This window comes from Cornus florida, unplaced genomic scaffold (assembly GCF_030987335.1).
Source record: "Cornus florida cultivar Cherokee Brave unplaced genomic scaffold, ASM3098733v1 CherokeeBrave_3.0.0_Hap2_Chr01, whole genome shotgun sequence".
In the NCBI taxonomy this organism is placed as follows: Eukaryota; Viridiplantae; Streptophyta; class Magnoliopsida; order Cornales; family Cornaceae; genus Cornus; species Cornus florida.
Genome location: NW_026775571.1, coordinates 91,301,004 through 91,322,410, shown reverse-complemented (window position 1 = coordinate 91,322,410; position 21,407 = coordinate 91,301,004). Strand labels below are relative to the sequence as shown.

The 21,407-nt window shown below is 33.1% G+C and overlaps 1 protein-coding gene across 1 annotated transcript; it reads right to left on the bottom strand.

Annotated features, from left to right (window-relative positions):
• Window positions 1–20,369: 20,369 nt before the first annotated feature.
• On the bottom strand, window positions 20,370–21,182 carry LOC132277376 (F-box protein CPR1-like). The gene has a single exon (XM_059779239.1). The coding sequence runs from the start codon at window positions 21,180–21,182 to the stop codon at window positions 20,370–20,372; it is 813 nt and encodes a 270-aa protein (XP_059635222.1).
• Between the last annotated feature and the right edge of the window lie 225 nt (window positions 21,183–21,407).

The window sequence follows — 21,407 nt, the reverse complement described above, 5'->3', positions numbered from 1 at the left end:
AATGGCCGATAGATCCGTCAAAACACCTAGGGGCATGGTTGAGGACATCCTTGTCAAAGTGGATAAATTCTACTTTCCGGTTGATTTTGTAGTTCTTGATACTGAACCGGTTGCTAATCCCTCCAACCACATCCCAATCATCTTGGGAAGACCATTCCTTGTCATCGCAAATGTAACAATTAATTGTAGATCCGGGATTATGGACCTTTCTTTTGGCAACATGATGATCAAACTTAATGTTTTCTATGCAAGTCGACATCCCATAGATGAAGATGAGTGTTGCCTTGTTGATGTGTTAGATGAGGTTATTGAGGAATTGATTCCAACGATGGTAATGAAACAACCAATTGAGGATAGTCTTTCAGCTCTTTTATCTGATGATCCTCTTGCTTCTTGTCTTTTTAAAATGTATGGAAGTTGTGGATTTGATGATGAAAAATCAATGAATGAAGTAAGCAATCTCATGGAATCTGTTGCAAGCTTAGATTTACATCTTGGAAAACTCCAATAGAACCTTTTCCTCCACTCTCTAGCACTCCATCGGTCTCATCTTTAGTCTTTCCACCAATTTTTGAGCTTAAAACTCTACCTTCCAATCTCAAGTATGCATTCTTAGGACCAAAAGAGACTCTTCCGTTTATCATTTCTTCAAGTCTTGAAAAAGACCAAAAAGATGCTCTCTTAAGTGTGCTTAAAGAAAATAAGGAACCCATAGGATGGAGTGTGGCGGATCTTAAGGGAATTGACCCTTTTATTTGTATGCATCGCATACTTATGGAAGATGATGCAAAACCCTTTAGGGATGCCCAAATGAGACTTAATCCAAACATTAATGAGGTAGTTAAGAAGGAAGTTGTCAAACTCTTAGATGCCGGAATCATTTGCCCAATCTCCAATAGTAAATGGGTGAGTCCAACTCAAGTAGTTCCTAAAAAATTGGGGATTACGGTGGTTGAGAATGCAAAGGGTGAGGAAATCTCTAAGCGTACCACCAAATCATTGCGTGTATGCATTGATTACCGCAAATTGAATGCCGCCACTAGAAAGGATCATTTTCCCTTGGCATTCATTAATCAAATTCTAGAGAGATTGGCCGGGCAACAATATTATTGCTTCCTTGATGGCTATTCGGGGTACAATCAAGTAGCCCTCGACCCACTAGACCAAGAGAAAACCACCTTTACATGTCCATTCGGCACATTTGCTTATAGACGGATGCCTTTTGGTTTATGCAATGCACCCGCCACATTCCAAAGGTGTATGATGTCAATTTTCTCAGATATGGTGGAAGAGTATCTAGAGGTTTTCATGGATGATTTTTCTGTTTTTGGGTCTTCATTTAATGCATGCCTCAAAAATTTAGATCTAGTGCTTAAGAGATGTCGTGAAACCAACCTTGTACTTAGCTGGGAAAAGAACCATTTCATGGTTCAAGAGGGTATTGTTTTGGGTCACGTTATCTCAAGGAGAGGAATAGAGGTAGATAAAGCGAAGGTTGAGCTTATTTCTGAATTGCCTCTACCTATAACGGTGAGAGAGGTTTGCTCCTTTCTAGGTCATGCTGGCTTTTACCGTTATTTTATCAAAGACTTTAGCAAAATTGTTCGACCCTTGTGCAATCTTCTTGCCAAGGAAACTCCTTTTGTCTTTGACCAAGCATGCTTAGACGCTTTTCATAAATTGCGTGAATTATTATCATCTGCTATCATGCAACCTCCCAATTGGTCATTGCCATTTGAAATTATGTGTGATGCTTCTGATTAAGCCATGGGGACAGTTTTAGGATAAATAGTGGGTAAGCTTCCTTATGCCATATACTATGCAAGTAAAACTTTTACGGGAGCTCAATTGAATTACTCTACTACCGAGAAAGAATTACTTGCCGTAGCGTATGCTCTTGATAAATTTCGTTCTTATCTCTTAGGGTCCAAGGTTATTGTTTATTTAGATCATGCCGCCTTGAGACATCTATATTGACAAAAAGAGAATTAAAACCTAGGTTAATTAGATAGATTTTGCTTCTTCAAGAATTCGATTTTGAAATCAAGGACAAGAAAGGCACAGAAAATGTGGTTGTCGATCATCTTTCTAGGTTATAGATAGAGCCTTTTCCTAGTCTACCAATTTGTGACTCTTTTCCGGATGAACAACTCTTTCAAATTTCAATGGAAAAATGCCTTGGTTTGGTGACATTGTGAATTATTTGGTAGTAGGCAATCTACCAACTTCTTGGTCAAAGAACGAAAAGAATTGTTTCTTTGCCAACATCCGGAATTATTATTGGGAAGACCCTGTCTTGTACTGATATTGTCCAGATCAAATTATGAGGAGATGCATTCCGGATAGTGAAATTCCAAGCATCCTAGTGTTTTGTCATACTCTTGCATGTGGTGGGCATTTTAGTGCAAAGAAGACTGCCTTGAAGGTTCTTCAAAGTGGGCTCTTTTGGCCCACTATTCATAGAGATGCCTACAATTTTTGCAAATCATATGAGAGATGTCAAAACATGGGGACAATGTCTAGAAGAGATATGTTGCCCTTGACCAATATACTTGTTATTGAGATCTTTAATATATGGGGCATTGATTTTATGGGTCCATTTTCTATGTCTTATGGTTTTCAATACATTCTTCTTGCCGTTAATTATGTCTCCAAGTGGGTGGAAGCATGTGCTACCAAAACAAATGACCACTCCGTGGTCATTCAATTCATTAAATCCAATATCTTTTCTCGTTTTGGGTATGCCAAGGGCTATAATAAGTGATGGAGTAAAACATTTTTGCAATCAATTCTTGAGGCACTTATTTCTTAAGTACTTTGTCACTCATAAGGTAGCCACTCCCTACCATCCTCAAACAAGTGGGCAAGTTGAAGTGTCTAACCTGGAAATTAAGCATATTCTTGAGAAAACGGTTAACACCACCCGGAAGGATTGGTCAAAGAAGCTAAATGATGCTTTGTGGGCTTATCGGACGGCATATAAGACTCCCATTGGCATGTCTCCTTATAGACTTGTATATGGAAAGCCTTGCCATCTTCCGATTGAGTTAGAACATAAAGCTTTGTGGGCGGTTAAAAAACTCAATTTTGATCTTGATAAAGCCAGAGAGAATAGGCTACTTCAATTGAGTGAGTTAGAAGAATTGAGACACAATGCTTATGATAATGCCAAACTTTACAAAGAAAGAACCAAAGCCTTTCATGATAAGCATATTGTGAAAAAGTCTTTGAAACTCGGTTAAAAAACTTGGCTTTTCAACTCTAGACTAAAACTCTTTCCTAGGAAATTAAGAACCAAATGGGAAGGTCCTTATGAAATCATCTCTGTTGCACCTCATGGGGCGGTTGAAATCAAAAATTTGAAGAAGGGAAACATTTTTAAGGTTAATGGACAAAGGTTGAAACCTTACATAGAGGGTCAAGTCTTTCAAAGACATTTGGAAGATGCACATCTAGTTGACCCGGTGTATGAAAACATAGAAAATCGCATTAACAAGAAACCAAAAGCTTCTTTTGAACTTAATCCAACAAGTTCTCCAAAGAACCATTTGTTGGGTGGAGTTCAAAGCATCTATCACCCTAACAAGGAGGGGATGCATTACAAGATTTTTGATCCGGGCTAAAAGAGCCAAATGTCTTGCTAGAGACATTAAAGACTAGCAAAAATATTTCGTAGGGTGTCAAAACCCTATTCTTCCCTCATTTCTATCTTAAATTTCATTTCTTGCGAAGTCTAGATACTTATTTTTGGTTCATATGCATTGCTATGAATTGTAATTAGGATTGCATGAAATTTTGTGTTGTAATTGAGCATTTTACATAAGTTCGATCGTTCTCAAATGAGAGTTCGATCGATTGAACTTCTACCTGCATCCAACACTTAGAAAAAATTTTGACCTGCATCCACCTGCATCCAAATCACCTCTCTATCCCATCGTTCGAATTTATTCTCAGATCGATCAGAAGACCATAGATCGATCCAACTTCAAAGTTCGATCGATCTTGAGATCCAACACTTAGAAAATTTTGAGCCTGCATCAACTTGCATATTTCAGCTCTCTGTCTCATCGATCGAAAACATTTCAAGATCGATCTGAAGTTCTTCGATTGATCCAACTTCAAAGTTCGATCGATCTGCAAGTTCCAACACTTAGTCAAATTTTTGAACCAAAAACCTTCATATTTTTGCTCTCTATCTGATCGATCGAACATTTTGTTCAGATCTATCTCAGTTCTTCAATTCTTTATTTTGACTTTTTAATGATTTAAATATATATATATATATATTATTTTATTTTATTTTACAGTTTTTAATTTTAATTTTAATTTTAATTTTTCACAAATTTCAAAAATACTTTGAAGAGAGATCATAAAAGTTCGATCAATCTGAAATCTCAGTTCGATCGATCGAACTGATCGGGAAAAGTCTTTACAAAATAGAACCTGAGGGTCTAACGATCGATTCATTAGATCGATCCAACCCTTTTCCAAACCCTCAATCCTTTATTCCCATCGCCACTATGCCCCATCTTCATATTTTCTCCGGCGAGATCCAAACTTTGATTCTCTCTCTCCTCTCAGATCTGAGTTTGCATCACCCCCTTCGCATCTTATCTTTTCTCCTCGATTTTGGGTAAGATCCGAACCCCATCTTTGATTTCAAGCTTCAAATTGTTAAATACATGTTTTAAATGTTGAATCCATGATATATTGATGATGAAATCCATCATTGATGAAGCTTAAAACATTGTGCTTATATATGTATATTTGTGTATTTATGTTGTGTATATATATTTATGTGTTTTGATTTGATTTGTAGGAGTATGGGCTTTGTAAAGTGAGTAGGATTGATTGAATGATGTGTTGATGTGCCCACGACCTTGTTCATGTGGTCCCCGTGCTTCCAAAGTCACAGATCTGTGACCTTTCAGTTTTCACCTTCGCATAGTTCGATCGATCGAAATTCTATCTCAGATCGATCTTGAGAGATTGATCGAACTTAGTTTCTCAGATCAATCGAAGTTTTGAGATCAATCTCAAACCTTTTTGTGATCGATCGAACTTCACAGATCTCATATACACACTTTATTCATCATGTAATTTGTTCATGCTATCTTATATATGCCCAATGCCTGTGTTATTCCACATTGGATGCATTTCATACTTACATTGTTTAGCATGCTTCATATCCTATCACTTGCATAGATTCATGTCATCTATCTGTTTTGTCTATCTAATTTGACATGCATATCTCTATGTTGTGCTTCAATTCTTTATTTTAGCACTAACTCCCATTGCAAGTTTCACTTTCCTTTTTGTAGGACATGACTAAACAAAAGTATGTTCAGACACAGGAGCCTGCAGAGTCCTCCCAAGCTCAGACTGCCCATTCTTCTGCTCCACCTGCATCTGAGGCTCTTGATCAAATAGCTAGCCTTGAAGCACAAATACAAGTTTTGGAGGATACCCTGCTCGCCATTAGAGCTGACATTGCTTCCTTCAGTGCAGAGATCATGGCTGCACTTGCTGACTTATCTAGGGAGATCCACGGAGATCGCCTTGCTAGTCCTGCATCCTCTGCCTGAGACTCCCTGTCCCTCTATCTTTTTATACTTTATATCTATGTTGCTAATTTGCTACATTATTATATTTGCAACCGGTCTGTCGGTTTTGATCTTTTGATGTATCCAGTACTCTATTTTTCCTTATATATGTTTTTACTATAGATGTCATCTATTATATTCTTATCTCTGTATGTTTGACTCCATCAGGTGTATCATAGTGACTTCAGTGAAAGAGTGCTACGTGATTTTCAGGACCACCCTTATACCTCTCTCACTGTTTTATTTCATTTACACTTGCATGTCTACTGTGCACTTATTATCCCTTTTTGTTATCTGATGAGTTTATCCGAGTGCCAAATTTCAGAACCACAGTTAATCCCAAGTTTGGGGGGGTCATGCCACCCAATTTGGATTCTTCAGTCCCGATCATTCTTTGTCTTAATTGCACTGGTATACTATTTCCTTTTGTTCTCTTTTCACATTGAGGACATTGTGCCATTTAAGTTTAAGGGTAACAATGTATGTTACAGTGTTTGCTTTTAAATTCAAATTTTGAGCATGACTTGTGTATTTGAGAGATTTTCTATGATTGGTCCATATTTAGTTATGATTTTGATCTTTTGAGGACTATATTGCTTAAAATTTAAAAATTGCTTGACTTGAGAGTCCAATACTCCTTGTATACCTTGTGGATGCCATTTATGAGTAAATTTTTTGAAAGATTGATATCTTACTTGCACTTGTGGTCCACATCATCTTGATTTTGTGATTATTTGAGATTCATTCTAGGATTCTACATTAGCACCGGCGCACACTAGCATTCATTTGTGGGGGACATGTTTTGTTGATTATTGAATTGGTTATATCCCAATTGGGCTAGTAGTGCATTGAAAGTTTTCATTCTTGATAAAGGTGGATAACAACCCCTTTTCACTAAGTAGCTGGGATTCTAGCCTCATCAAGCATTGAACTTCTCGCGCTGAAAGGTAGAGGGCCTAAACTCTAGGTTAATAAATAAACTTTAAAAAAAAAAAAAAAAAAAAGGTTGCAAAAGCAATAAAAAAAAAAAAAAAGGTGAGGACTTCTCCCAAAAAGGTGAGAAGTGGGAAATGATTAGATGGAGGTTGTCTTAATTTGTAGCCTAGTCGATTTGAGCTTGTAAGTCCGTAGAGGTGTTTGAACGCCTAATGCCCTAAAGCCGTCTAATTTGGGAGTCATTGACCTAACGCTCGACCTCATGAATCGCTAGAAAGCTTAATAAATCAACACATTACACCATGCTTCCATCTTTGATCTAAAAAAAAAAAAAAGGCTAGTGAAAAAAATAAGCGCACCTAGATGAATAAAGCTTTAATAAAAGGTCCACTTTTTGTCTTGATGATCGGTACTAGATTTGTGTGCTAGTTTGAGGGTAAGGATGTGATTAATTCTTTTGTTGGCTAAGATAGCAACACATTTGATGTTGGTCCACTCAAAAGGATTCTAGAGTTGTTTTGATTTGCATGATCATTTTCTTGATGTGTGGAGGACCATACTTGCTTGCTTGATGTTGGGATTTTGGGAGATTGCTCGGAAATGTTTGAAACAATGCATACTTGAGGTAGTTCTCTCCCAATGCTTGTTTGCAATATTGGTGCCTCTTTTGTGAGAATGAGCTTAATGTTTGTGGGTATCATTTCTGGAAACCCTCACGAGACTTCACTCATCCACTAGGGGTAATCTAGGGGTTTAAAAGGCTTGTTGCATATGTTAAGTGCAATCGTGTTCCCTACGAAAGTGGCGTTATCTATTTATTGCTTTCTAGTTATAGTTGTTTAGTTGTTCATTTCATTTCTTTACTTCGTAGTTCATTGATAGGGACTAGCAATATTTAAGTTTGGGGGTGTGATAAGCGCTGAAAAGTGCGTATTTAAACCCCTTAAGCTTAGGCATTATAGTACCTTTATCTATCTTATTTTTTGTTTTAGATTGATTTCGTATTATTTCTATTTTCAGGCACTTGTCCCGAAAATAAGCTAACTCAGCCAAATAAGAGCAGAAATGAAGCAATTCTAGGATAAATCAAATAAATGAGCCAAGTGGAAGCAAAAGGAAGAAAAAGGTGGAAACCAACATCTTCGATCGATCTCAAATCAAAGTTTGATTGATCCAACATGATCGATCTCAGCACTTCAAGATGGATCAGAGCCATGATGACATTTTCAGAGACCTCAAAAGTTCGATCGATCCAACATCATTCTTCGATCGATCGAATTGCCTTGTCCTTATCTAAATGATTGATCTTATCTAGTTGTACCACCCTACCAACCACTTTTGTCCTTTTCCCAAAAATATCTTCAAAATATCTCAGATTTGTCTTTATCCAAAAAGCGCCACCATTAAGGATCGATCCAGCCTAAGTTCGATGGATCTCAGCCATGTTCGATCGGTCCAAGTCCAAGGTTCGATCGATCAAACTTCCTCTAATGCGAAAAAGTTAAAATTCCAGCTCACAAAAAGTTGTCCCTTATCCAATCATTAGGGAATATTTTGTGCACGACCCCAGCTCATTTTGTGTGTCATTTGACCTACCTATATAAGGATAAGGATTACTTTTTACATAGGAACACAATATACCTCATATCATATCATCTCATACCTTGTAAAAACTCTTGGAGAGCAAGCTTAGAGGAGGAGAAAGCTAGAGACACCATTTGAGACTGTTCATCAACCAAGGAGCAAATCTCTACCATGGAGTTAGCCCTTAAGGGTTGGAGAAGCACTACTATGAGTGGCTAGACATCTTCTTGGGGCTAGAGTTAGCCCCAAGCATGCTTTCTACATCTTAATTTTGTGTATTATTGAGGGATTAGTGTTGTAATACATGTTTTGGCACTTTCTTATATATAGATTTTGTTTATTCAATGATTTATGTCGTTTAATACTTCCAATTAATCATTTCATTCTATCCATATGTCTATGTATGCTATAATAGATGTTCATGTGTTTGTCTCTATTTCTTGTGTTATTGATGCATCTCTATGTGTATTAATGCTATAGATCTAGAGATTGTCAAAACATAGTGCTTAAAAGAATGTTCTTGTAATTTTATAGATGGTTCATGCTTATTTCTTGATGGTTTGTGCCTCTTCCTTAGCTTAATTAGTTTAATTTTATGTCATTAGCTTAATTGTAGTGTAGTGGTAACATAGTTATTAGATAGGAGGACAATCGATACTTGTTGTTTGATGTGCCATACTTTTGAATGCAAGTGGCATATGTCTCTAACCTTGTGGTGTATTTGACTTATAAGCTTAATGAAAGGATTAATGACTTGCTAGATATATTGTGCTTTTCACATGCTATTTAGACAATATATACTTAATTGCTAGATATATTGTGTTTTTCACATGTTGATTAGACAATGTATGCTTAATTGGTCACCCTTGCTAATTGAATCAACCAAACACACACACACATCAATATTGCAACACACATTTCCCTCATTAGTCACTAGTTAAGGGTGTAGAAAAGTATTGCTTGGTGGTGACCTCTAAACCCCAAGAACTCTCTCTCTCTTACTTACTCCTTATTGCATTCAATTATTTAGTTTAATTTGCTCTCTTGTTTAATCAACCAACCATTTGTTTTATCACTCGACCTACTAACCTTAATTGTGATTCAGTACGACTCCAATCCCTTGAGACAATCCCTACTCACCCTAACTATATTTTTTGTGAAGGTAGTAATGGCTTTTATAATTGTAAAACTTAGCCTTCACCTTATTGCACTCTCTCTAAGCTTGATATGTGGTAGGACGACACAACCGCCGTCACTTATTAAATTTATTCTCAATTTCCCTTCCACTCAGTATCGGTCATTTCGAATTAAGACAGGTGGAAGTGAATGAATTGACCATTATGTTAATTTAGGAGGAGACAAGACTTAAGCAGCAGGTAATCATTATGTTCATCTCATGACTTAATAAGCTAGAAAGAAATTTGGGAATAAGCCTGAAAGGGCATTAAATGAGCAACCCCCAAAATTAAAAGATTTAGGTCAATCTACTAAAAGAAAGGAATGTAATAATGTAAAAGTGTCATTTATGTATTGAACACTCTTAGAAAGATTACATGAAACATAAAAGAATGATTCGAAAAGAAAGATAAGTCTTTTAACTTTTGTATATTTCGAATCACTTATTGATATTCCTTTTAATACATAATAGGTTGACTTAAATACTAATGTTTATGTTTCTAATAGATGCAAGGATTTCTTATGACTTAAATTACAAATTCAAATGAGAATTTCTTATTTATGAGAATTGGAAAAAAGTTTTATTGAAACCATTGAGACATTTTTAGTCTTAGACAATGGATTTTATTTAAATTGTTTTAAACTCTTTATATTTCTTTAATTTCTCTCAATTTGATTTTATTTCAAAATTTTATGTTAATGATTTTTCCTTTAAGTTTGATAATGATATTTATTCAAAAAATTCTAATTTGTGAGTTATGGTATTATTGTTGATGATTTCTATAAATTCAAACTTGATAGTTTATTTATTAAAACTTTTGACCTTGCATCATAATGTTAGAATTAAGCGTAGCTCAATTAATGAAAATTCATTTATCTTGTGGCATAAAAGACTATATAGTATTCAATAAAAGGTTAGGAAAATTAGTAAATGATGTGATTCTTCTGTATCTAAATTGTACTAATTTTGGTGTATGTGTAGATTGTATTAAAGGTAAACAAACCTAACATACAAAGAAATGAGTCACAAAAAGTACAGAGTTTCTTGAAATTATTCATATAAACATTTGTACACCTTCTAATATTCTATCTTTTGGTGGAGAAAAGTATTTTATCGCCTTTATAGTTAATTTTTTCATGTTATGGATATATCTATTTGTTACATAAAAAATCTCAAGTAGTGGGTATTCTTGAAGTATACATAAATAGAAAAATAACTAAATAGAAAAGTGAAAATCATAAGGTTATATAGAGGTGGTGAATATTATGGAAGTATGATGAAACGAGTTAATACTCTAACCGTTTGCCAAATTCCTTGAAATATATGGCATTTGTGCTCAATACACTTTGCTATACATGCCACAGCAGAAGCGTATAGCTAGAAGGTGTAATCGTACTCTTATGGATGTGGTTAAGAGTATGTTAAGTAATTTCTTGTTACCCATAATCTAAAGGGTACAAGTTTTACTATCCTAAACATAGTACGAGAATTGTTGAAACCGGAAATATCAGATTCATTGAGAATGGTGAAGTCAGTGGGAGTGATAAAAATAAGAATGTGATCATTCAAGAAGTTAGGGTATAAATTTTTTTACCCATAACTTCTAAGGAAATAATTGTTCCTTTAGTTGTTGAACCGTATAACAACGAAGAATAATTGAATGATCAACAACTCTATAGTGAGTTTGTCACCAACGAATAAATTGTAGAAGAATCATAAGGAATAATATTAAGACGATCTTAAAGAGAAAGGAGATCTATTATTCCGGATGACTATATAATATATCTGCAAGAATCTGATTTTGATATATAGTGAGATATATACAGATCTGGTTACGTATTCATAAGCCATTAACAGTAATGATTTTACTAAATGGATTGGCGCTATGAATGAAGAGATTATAAAGAAACATTCTCTCAAATATCTAAGAAGGATTCTTTTAAAATATCATGGCATTAGTAGCTTATTATGATTTAAAGTTATATTAAATGGATGTGAATATAACTTTTATGAATAAGAGTTTAGAAAGAGGAAGTCTATATGGAACAACCTGAAGGCTTTACATTAGAGAATAAAGAGGAAGTCTATATGGAACAACCTGAAAACTTTACATTAGAAAGTAAAGAATACATGGTCTATAAACTTAAGATGTCAATATATAAATTTAAACAAGTTTCCTGATAATGGTATATTAAGTTCAACGATACCATTATTTCTTTTGGTTTTAAGTAAAATACTATTGATCAGTGTATAAATTATTAGGTTAGTGAGAGTAAGTTTATATTTCTAATTCTATATATATTGATGATATTTTGTTTGGTAGTAGTGATCTTAGTTTATTATATGAAACTAGAAGTTATCGCTAAGAACTTTGAAATGAAATATATGGATGAGGAATCTTACATGATAGGAATTGAACACGTGAATTTTTAGAATTATCTCAGAAAGCATATATTGAAAGAGTTCTAGAAAGATTTGGTATGGAACACTGTTCAACTAGTATTACTCCATACATAAAAGGGGATAAATTTAGCCTAATGCAATCCCAAAAAATGAGTTAACTAAAATGTAAAGAAACGAAAAATATTCCTTATGGATATATTGTGGAGTTTGATGTATATACAAGTTGGTAAGGGATAAAAGATTATATGCTCACACTTATGAAGACATTTTTATGAATATATTGATAATTATTAATTCTCAATTGGTTATTTGTTCCTTTTGGCTGGAGGAACAATATTATGAAAACGTATAAAATAATTTATTATTACTTTGTCTATTATAAAATTTTAATTTGTAGCATGTTTTGAGGCTACAATTTATGGTTGCGGAATTTATTTCAGGACTTGGAGTTATGGGTAACATTTTCAGATTACTAAAAATTTATGCTGCAATTGTTGATCTTCTTGTATGAAAAATGATAAGTATTCTAAAGTTGAAATACTTTATCATTAAAGAAGATATTTAGAAATAACGAATGTCTATTGAACATATAAGTACACAACTTATGATTACAATCCATTAACGAATGAACTACCACCCTAGACTATGGAACATGTTGAAAGAATGGGTCTTGAATATAGTCAATAATGATTATTTTTTAATTGTGGATTGCTTAACAATGCTTATATATATTTGACATTTTGTGCTAATTAAATGTATTTCTGATATTTTCTATTAATTAATGTACATGTGCGCATTACTTTAATGAGTGGTAATAGGAATAGTCTTGGAAAAGACATTATTGTTAGATCATTGTTGATACTTCTCATTTATAGACTATGTTGAATAGGTTACTAGTGTTGTGGTACATGGAAGGGATTGTGTCATTTAGTGATATATAACCGCCATGACTCGCATTGGTAATTTATTTACCATGGTATTTATGATAACCAACTTAATGACTCAATCTGATTTATGGTGCACACTAATGACTATTTTACTAAACCTCTACGAAAGTTGTCATATGGGCCAAGTGGGAGATTGTAAGATATTTTCTTATATTTGTGGCCCACATGATTTGGACACGTGATTTACTTCTATTATTTGGTGATTAAATAAAATGGATATTAGACTAATAATATATTATTTGGTCAACTTATAAATTATCTTTATGGTAATTAATTATTGGAGAAGTGTTTTCCTATTTATTCCTTACTTTGATGGAAATGGAGTTAAAGTTAGTAAAAGGAAAACTGGTCCTCTCTCTGCCTTTATAAAAGTGTATATATCCCATCAATTATGTACACTAATGAAAATAACACGTATAATGTTTATGTGTGCAAAAGGCCAAGTGAGAGAAATCAGTTTCCACACTTTTTTTATTGCGCAGAGTTGCGGCTTAGTTTGTTGGTAAATGATCTCAACATTTGACTTGATCTCAACAAGATTTGAAATTACGGATCGAGGTATTTATATCTAACTATATTTATTTATATATTATAGGTATGTGAGAATAATGAAGTTCTAAGATTTGAAATTCATGTTTATTTGTGATTAATGATTTGCACGAATAATTAAAGTTTATCACTATTTCGAGAAAGAATAAGCGAGGGTTTCTACTTTCTAGTCTCTATATAAAGGTTGTCTCATCATGTCATGACCTTTTGCCTTGTCTTAATTGTTTAAAAATGAGGTTTAAGTAAGCATATCATGAAATTTTTTTTAAAAAAATCTACCAACAAGGGAAAAAAATTTACCACTAAATTAGATATTTAAAATTTACCGATGCTGAGTTGCTGTAATTCTTTTTCAATTAGGCCAACTCCTTGAGGTTAAAACTTTCTCATTCTTAATAATAGGCTTTCAAAAAGTAATAACCAAAGCAAACATTAACGCAGAAGTGAAACATTTTTCTGGTATCACTCTCCCATAATGCTGGTGCCAAAAATATAGTACTCCATAGCACATTCAAGTACTTGATTCGTGTTCTCAACCTTTCAGCCATTGACTTCTTTCATTTTGCTGGACTATAATTGCAGCAACTGGATATTTTCTCAACCTATAAACACTGTAAATTAATTTTTCAACTTATAACTACGTTTTCTCTTAACCATCTGTAGTTGAGGCATATACCTCAACTACGTTTCCAAGTTCACACATTATTTGTCATTGGGCTTCGTTTTGGATGATATATTTTTCCACCTACAAAAGGTGAGACGAAGTTTCCCAATACCAATTGGGAGGTGTACATGCATGCAACCTTTCAATGTACACCTATATATATATATATATATATATATATATATATATATATATTAGCCAACCTATACACGTAGTTGAGGTATATGTGAAAAATTATTTTATGGTCTAGCTTCCAAGTCCACCAAGTAACTATTTTTTATTTTTTTATGTTGACACGGCTAATAGGATTATAGGAACAATAAAAAATCAATGTACATATATATACAGATAATCAACATTGAAATTTGATTAATATAGAACATATAATGTCAATTAATGATCTGATCGTAAGAATATGAAGATCAAGTTCAATTACGCCAAATAAATAAGAGATTGGATTGGATTGGATTTTAAGATAATCAACAAAGCTTAACAAAACAATGATAAGCGATTAAGGCCATTACATTGCTATAAGCGCTAAAAGTAGTAGATAATTGGATGCAAACTATATAAACTTTATGCATATATATTATACCACAAGTGATTGTCAGATCGAGTTGTAATTTTCAAGTTACCATATCAAGATCGAGATCAGCTGCGGAATTGGAAGGTTGTTCAAGTTTGATAAACTTTTATCTACAAAAAAGGTATGAACAACACTTTAGAAAGTTGTTTCCTACTTAGGACACTATATATACCTACATGGTATATTCTTCAAAGTTACCAAAATAGAATTTTTCCAAGTTTTGATCCTTTTTCAGAATTCTATCAAGTGGGAACCGGTACCAAACTTGGGAACCGATTCAAGAACATTTGCTTTGAAGAAACCATTATGTCCTTTGGAATCGGTTCCACTTTCAGGCTATCGGTTCCATATGCTAATACAGTTTAGGTAATTATTTCATGTTATGTCTAAAACTTCTTATTTGGTTTAGAATTCTTCCAAAAGTCCTATGAATTAAAATTACATTTTCCTATGCATATCTAGGTCTTTGAAAATTTTATATAAATCTTAATTTTCATTTAGGTTGATACGGCTTTTGCATTACATCTTTAGATTTCTTAAAAGTCTATTAGAGAGATATTTTGCAGAAAATCAAATCTGATTTTTCTGTCTTTCTTTCTAGAACACAGACATAAACACAAGAGTGATTTTAGAGTGCTGTTTAAATCCTAATCATGATCATAGTATTATTAAATATTGCATATACAACGATTAAAGAAAGTAGATCTATTTTTTCTACATCAAATTCAGATCTTAAAGAACAAAGGTGAAGCGATCACACTTTGAGAGGATTAAAGCATTCGAGGAGTGTTGTTTGATCTACCAGCAATCCTTTTATAGAGATCAAGAGTAAGCCTGAGGTCAAGAGCTATTAGACGGGACGTCATAAAGCAAGAAGATTGTCAATGATTGATGTTTGGTAGAACGATTGGGTATGAGCTTGAGTCAAAGTCCATTATACTTTGTTTCAAACATAGTGGATCGGTTTACTTTGGATTGCACAATCCATGAGGTTTTTTCGGCAAATAGTTGGTTTATTATACCAATTTGGGTTTCCTCGCTAAAAATCCTGGTATTATCTCTAACTCTATTACTTTACTTTATTTTATCTTGCATGAGATAAATTGATTAATTACTAAAATAAGTAAAGTTAGAAAAACACAGATCTGTTTTTTAAATACAAAACTTTCTACACAAGTTATCTTCTGCTGAACAACTCACAAATTTGCTTATTACTAACTTTTTTGCCTAAGTGACGAAGTTCATAAATAATTTCAATAAGACTAGAATAAAAATTGGAAAAGGATTCATCTTCTGATTGTGATGAAATAAGATGAATCCTTTTTTGGTTTTTACTCTAATCTTCTTGAAATTATTTCTGAACTTCGTCACTTAGGCAAGAAAGTTAGTGATAAGAAAATTTGAGAGTTGTGTAGCGGAAGATCACTTGTGTAAAAAGTTTTGTATTTTAAAAACATGTCTGTGTCTTTATAACTTTATTTATTTTAGCAATTAATCTCATGCAAGATAAAATAAAGTTAGAGATGACATCGGGATTTTTAGCGAGGAAATTCCAATTGGTAAAACAGACCAATTGTTTGCGGGAAAAACCTCATGGATTGTGCAGTCCAAAGTAAACAGATCCACTACGTTTGAAACAAAGTACAATGGACTTTGACTTAGGCTCACATCCTATCTTTCTACAAAACACCAATCACTGACAATCTTCTGCCTTTGCGACGTCCCGTCCAACAGCTTTTGACCTCAGGCTTACTCTTGATTTCTTTATAAGGATTATTGGTAGATCAAACAACACTCCTCGAATGCTTTGACCCTTTCAAAGTGTGATCGTTTCACCTCTGTTCTTCAAGATCTGAATTTGTTATAGAATAAGTAGATCTACTTTCCCTGATCGTTGTAGATGCAATATTCAATAATACTATGATCATGATCAGGATTTAAACAACACTTTAAAATCATTCTTGTGTTTATGTGTGTGTTCTAGAAAGAAAGAAAGAAAAATTAGATTTGATTTTCTGCAAAATATTTCTCTAATAGGCTTTGAAGAAATTTGAAGATGTAATGCAAAAGCCGTATCAACCTAGATGAAAATCAAGATTTATATAGAATTTTCAAAGACCTAGATATACATAGGAAAATGTAATTTTCGTGCATAGGACTTTTGGAAGAATTCTAAACTAAATAGGAAGTTTTAGACAGAATAAGAAACAATTACCTAAACTGTATCAACAGGTAGAATCAATAGGCAGGACGTGCAACCAGTTCCCATTTGATAGAATTCTAAAGAAGGATCAAAACTTGGAAAAATTCTGTTTTGGTAACTTTGAAGAATATACCATGTAGGTATAGTATCCTAAATGGGAAACAACTTCCTAAAGTATTGTTCATACTTTTTTCGTAAATCAAAGTTTATTAAACTTGAACAACCTTCCAATTCTGCAGCCGATTTCGATCTTGATATGGTAATTTGAGAATTACAACTCGATCGGACTTGTTTGTTCTCATTCTTGATACAAGATAAGCATTCCATTGTATATCAAAGTTCAGGGGACTAAGAAGATACAATGTTAAGAGCATTATATATAAAAACTTCCTACATTACTGGTATGCTCATTATTTACAGATCTTGCACAACAAAACTAAAAATTTGATTATGAAATCACACTTATCTACCTGATAAGATCGAGCATCTTTGAAATATTTTTATTTATACTTAACTAGATCCACGTCTCAAGATCCATGGTTCCTTGATCGTCGAGAAGCTTAACAAAATGGGTACTGAATAACAACGCCATACACAAAGCAAACAGAACAAGCCGTTGCAAGTGCCTACTTTGTTAAATTAGTATTGTAATTTTAACTCCAGAGTAAGACACTGCACGCTCTCAAATGTTACTAGTTCGTCATCGTGTTCTGGGATATCATCGAACCCTAAGCAATAGAGTTGGTGGACCTCCGACTGGTGTCCAAAAATCCGAGTGGGGTTACTGGGTTAGTGTTGGTTTTATGTGATTGATTGAGTTACAAATTGATGAAGCTAGGGGAATCAATTAGGGCATACCATTGTTTAAACCGTAGCAGAGTCTTCACTAAAAGTCGGAAAGAACATCGACCATCAAATCCTCTAGTTTTCCGAATATTAGTGTTAAATCAATTTGAATAGGTAACCAAAGAGACGTGTTATAATATAATACGTAGCTATTTCCGGATGCAGAGAGAAATCGAAAAGAGGATAAAGAAATTGCAAAGAGAAGTCTAGAAGAGAGAATGTGATTATTTGAGGGTAGAGTAGTTATTAAAAAAATAGTTTTAAAACTTAATCACTTACCGTCTTCTGCGATAAGCAACCATTTTCTCGCTTAAAATTTTGGCCTCTTTTAAGTGGTTCCTACCATATTAGGCGGTATCCTAAAATTTTATCAAACATATTTATTTTTAAAAATCACTTACCATCTTCTACATTCAGCGCTAAAGTAGGAAATTAAACAGGCCTCTACACTTTTAATTGGTAAATTATGCAACAAATAAAGAAGTGGAGCCTTCCGCTTAGTTGTATTTGGTATAAATAGCCAATTTAAAATTAATCCGTTAGACAATTCACTGCGAGTGTTCGGTGTGAGTATCATTACTATTTATTTTTTTCAATTGTTATGATAAATTGTTACTAATAGTAAAGCTAAGGAAAATGATATAATTAATATTAAAATAAAAAAAATTAAAAATAAATATATATTTTTTACAAGATAAGAAGTGTTACAAGTTATATTAGTAGATGCAGAGAATCGAAACCTGACACTCCAACTAAAAATAAATAATAAGAAATGACAAATTTAATAACAATGGATAAAATTCTCTTTTGGTTATAGGTATGTCTTTAATCTTTATTTTTTTCCATTGCTATGATAAATTGTTACCAATAGTAAAGCTAAGGAAAATGGTATAATTAATATTAAAATAAAAATAATAAAAATAAATAAATATATATATATATATATATATATATATATATATATATATATATATATATATATTTTACAAGGCAAAATTTGTTAGAAGTTAAATTAGTAGATGAGAGAGTCAAGTCTAGCACTTTAATTAAAAATAAATAATAAGAAATGACAAATTTAATAAGAATGGATAAAATTATCTTTTGGTGATAGGTATATCTTTAATTGCATCACATTATTAGTTGATTTGTAATTCAGGGGTTATTTATAAAAGGGTAAAAGTTTAGTGGGCTTTTTTTTGGGTATATTACTCAATTATAAACCCACTACTAAATCCCTTTTTTTTTTTTTTTTTTGGGGGGGGGGGGGGGGGGGGGGGGAACAAGGCTACTAAATCTTTTATCTATACAAAATTCTGCAATTATAATTTTATTCAAAATTTGATGTATATTTTGGATTTGAATTATAATTAATCTAAATTAAATTTAAATCAAGAAATCTTGTGCAATTTTTACAACAATTTTATTACACAAAAAAAAAAAATTATAACAAAGTTAATAAAATATTAGTATTTGTTTTTATTCAGGTTTTTTTTTATTTATGTAATTGGTTATAGAGATAATTAAAAGATTTAGAACTTAAAAGAGGAAAAAAAAATTAAAAGTAAGGCTTAAAATTGATAGGACTTATTTGTCTTTCAAAAAGAAAAGTAGAACCTAATAATAATTTACCTTAAATTTTGTTTTTTAGCTTTCAAATACGAGAAATTAAACTTGAGACCTATAATTTCAAATGCCCAAATCTTTTTTAACTAGGCAGTTTCTTGTTTGTTGTTAAATAGGTTTAGTGCAACATCTTGAATTAACACTTTTTTGTGCTCATGATCTAAAATGTGTAATGGAACAAACAATAGGTGTGCACATGCAATCTTTCACTTCAACCCACACCAATAATTTTTTTTTTTTAGGCAACCTACACACGTATTTGAGGTATATGTGAGAGAAATTATTTCATGGTCTAAGTTCACCTAGTCATTATGTTGACATCACTAATACAATCAATAAGAAATCAACGTACATATTTTAAATTAGATTAATAGGATTCAATTAGGCTTTCTTATGTTTAATATATGAAGATAATATTAATAATTTTTATTCAAGGAAACTTAAAACATTATTTGGATTTTTAATTTTAGAAATAGTAATTTAATTTTGTAGGCAATTAATGTGTGAGGATCCAAATATAATGACAATTATTGGCATGTAATAGAGATGGTATTTGTTTTGTAGGCCATTGATTCGTGAGAGAGTTCAAAATAAATATAATGTTAGAATAATTATTCAAAATGATTTTATTTTGTAAGCGTGTGGTAGTTCAAAAGAAATGGTATAATGTTGAATAGTTATTGATATGCAAGATAATTTAAAAATTACTCCATAAAACTTTTCTAATTTTAAAGAAAATGTGTTATATTATTTGTATTCATCGATATAATAAAAATTGCATTATTTGGTAATTAATATAGTAAGGAAACTTCCTTTTTTTTTCTTTTTTCTTTTTTCCTACTTGGTACACACTGCCTCCATTGATGTTCGAACCCGAAAATCCCTTTGGAAAGTAAGATCCTCCTTTTTGAGACAATCCAAACTATAAAAACCTTTAAGATAACAATCAGCATATATAAATTATAGTTATGCCCACCATTAACATGTCTTACACAACAAAACTGAAAGTTTGATCATGAAATCACAATTACTAATCTGATGGAAGTATATATCTTTCAAACAATATTCTTAAACTTAAAAAATAAAGCAGAATACCAAATCCCAGTCAAACAAAAAACTACAATATTAACTAGAGAATATAGAGAATATTAGTTCCTTGATTCTAGGCAAGCTTAACAAGGCTGGCGATGCAAATCTCTGCTGCAAGTGAATGAAAGCCAAGATCCACGACTGTTTTCTGTTTGAGGTCTAACCAAAAAAATTGAAATTAATTTGTACGACGAGAACTTGGGTGGTATCCTTTGAAAAACCTAGAATTTCTAGTTGGGCAAGATGATCATCTTTGTACACATGTGAAAAGAAAGATAGGGAATGTTTTGTCCACGACAACTCCCGCATCATGTAATTCTTCATTACCCATAACTCCAAATGGTCGTCATCATTAACATTAATACCAAACAGCCACAAGCATCCACCCGAAACTCCCAAAGTCACCGACCAAAAATCTTTTGGGAGCTGCACCTCCCGGAAGTTCTCAACCCCGAGAGCAAATGCAGCAATATAATTATCCTCATGTGACTCGGGCTGGCGAGCAGCCACCCAATGCAAAGCACCATTAAAAAACACACCATGCTGACAAGGTCTAAGGAGATTAGTGAAACGATGATTAATCCTTCTCCATACATTCGATTTCAAACTAAAAACTGTTATTTCAGAGCCCAAAGGGTTTTCTTGATCATCAAACAAAGTGTTCACATTTACAATCTTGTAATCGTCATTGACAGCATCATACCCAAATCCATGAACTCTTACACAATTTTCTGAGGAAGGCGGTGGCACAGGAGATAAAATTTGGTGTTTTTTGGTGAATGGGTTTAACAACATGAACACTTCAATAACACCCCAAGAAATCAAACAAATCAAGCCATTGCAAGAACCTACTATATCAAATTTGTCTGATTTCAGACAAGGGTCCTCAAATTTTACTATATTATGGTCATCATGGTTTAGGATATCATCCAGAGAGTCAAACCCTAAAGAATAGAGACCGTCGACCTTCATTTTTTCGAAAATCAGAGTGAGGCTTTTGTTGGTTGTGAGTAATCGAGTTGCAAACTGACGAAGTTAGGGGAGTCAATTAGGGCACACCATCTTTTAGAAACGCACCTGAACCGTAGCAGAGTTTCCACTGGAAGTCGGGAGAGAACTTCGACTATCAAATCTTCGGGGATGTTGGCCATTGCCGCTGGATTGATTCTTTGTTTTAGAGTGTCTCTTTCTGATCTC

Coding starts and splice junctions, on each gene's coding strand:
- LOC132277376 (XM_059779239.1), bottom strand. CDS start 21,182: ATGAAGGTCGACGGTCTCTATTCTTTAGGGTTTGACTCTCTGGATGAT.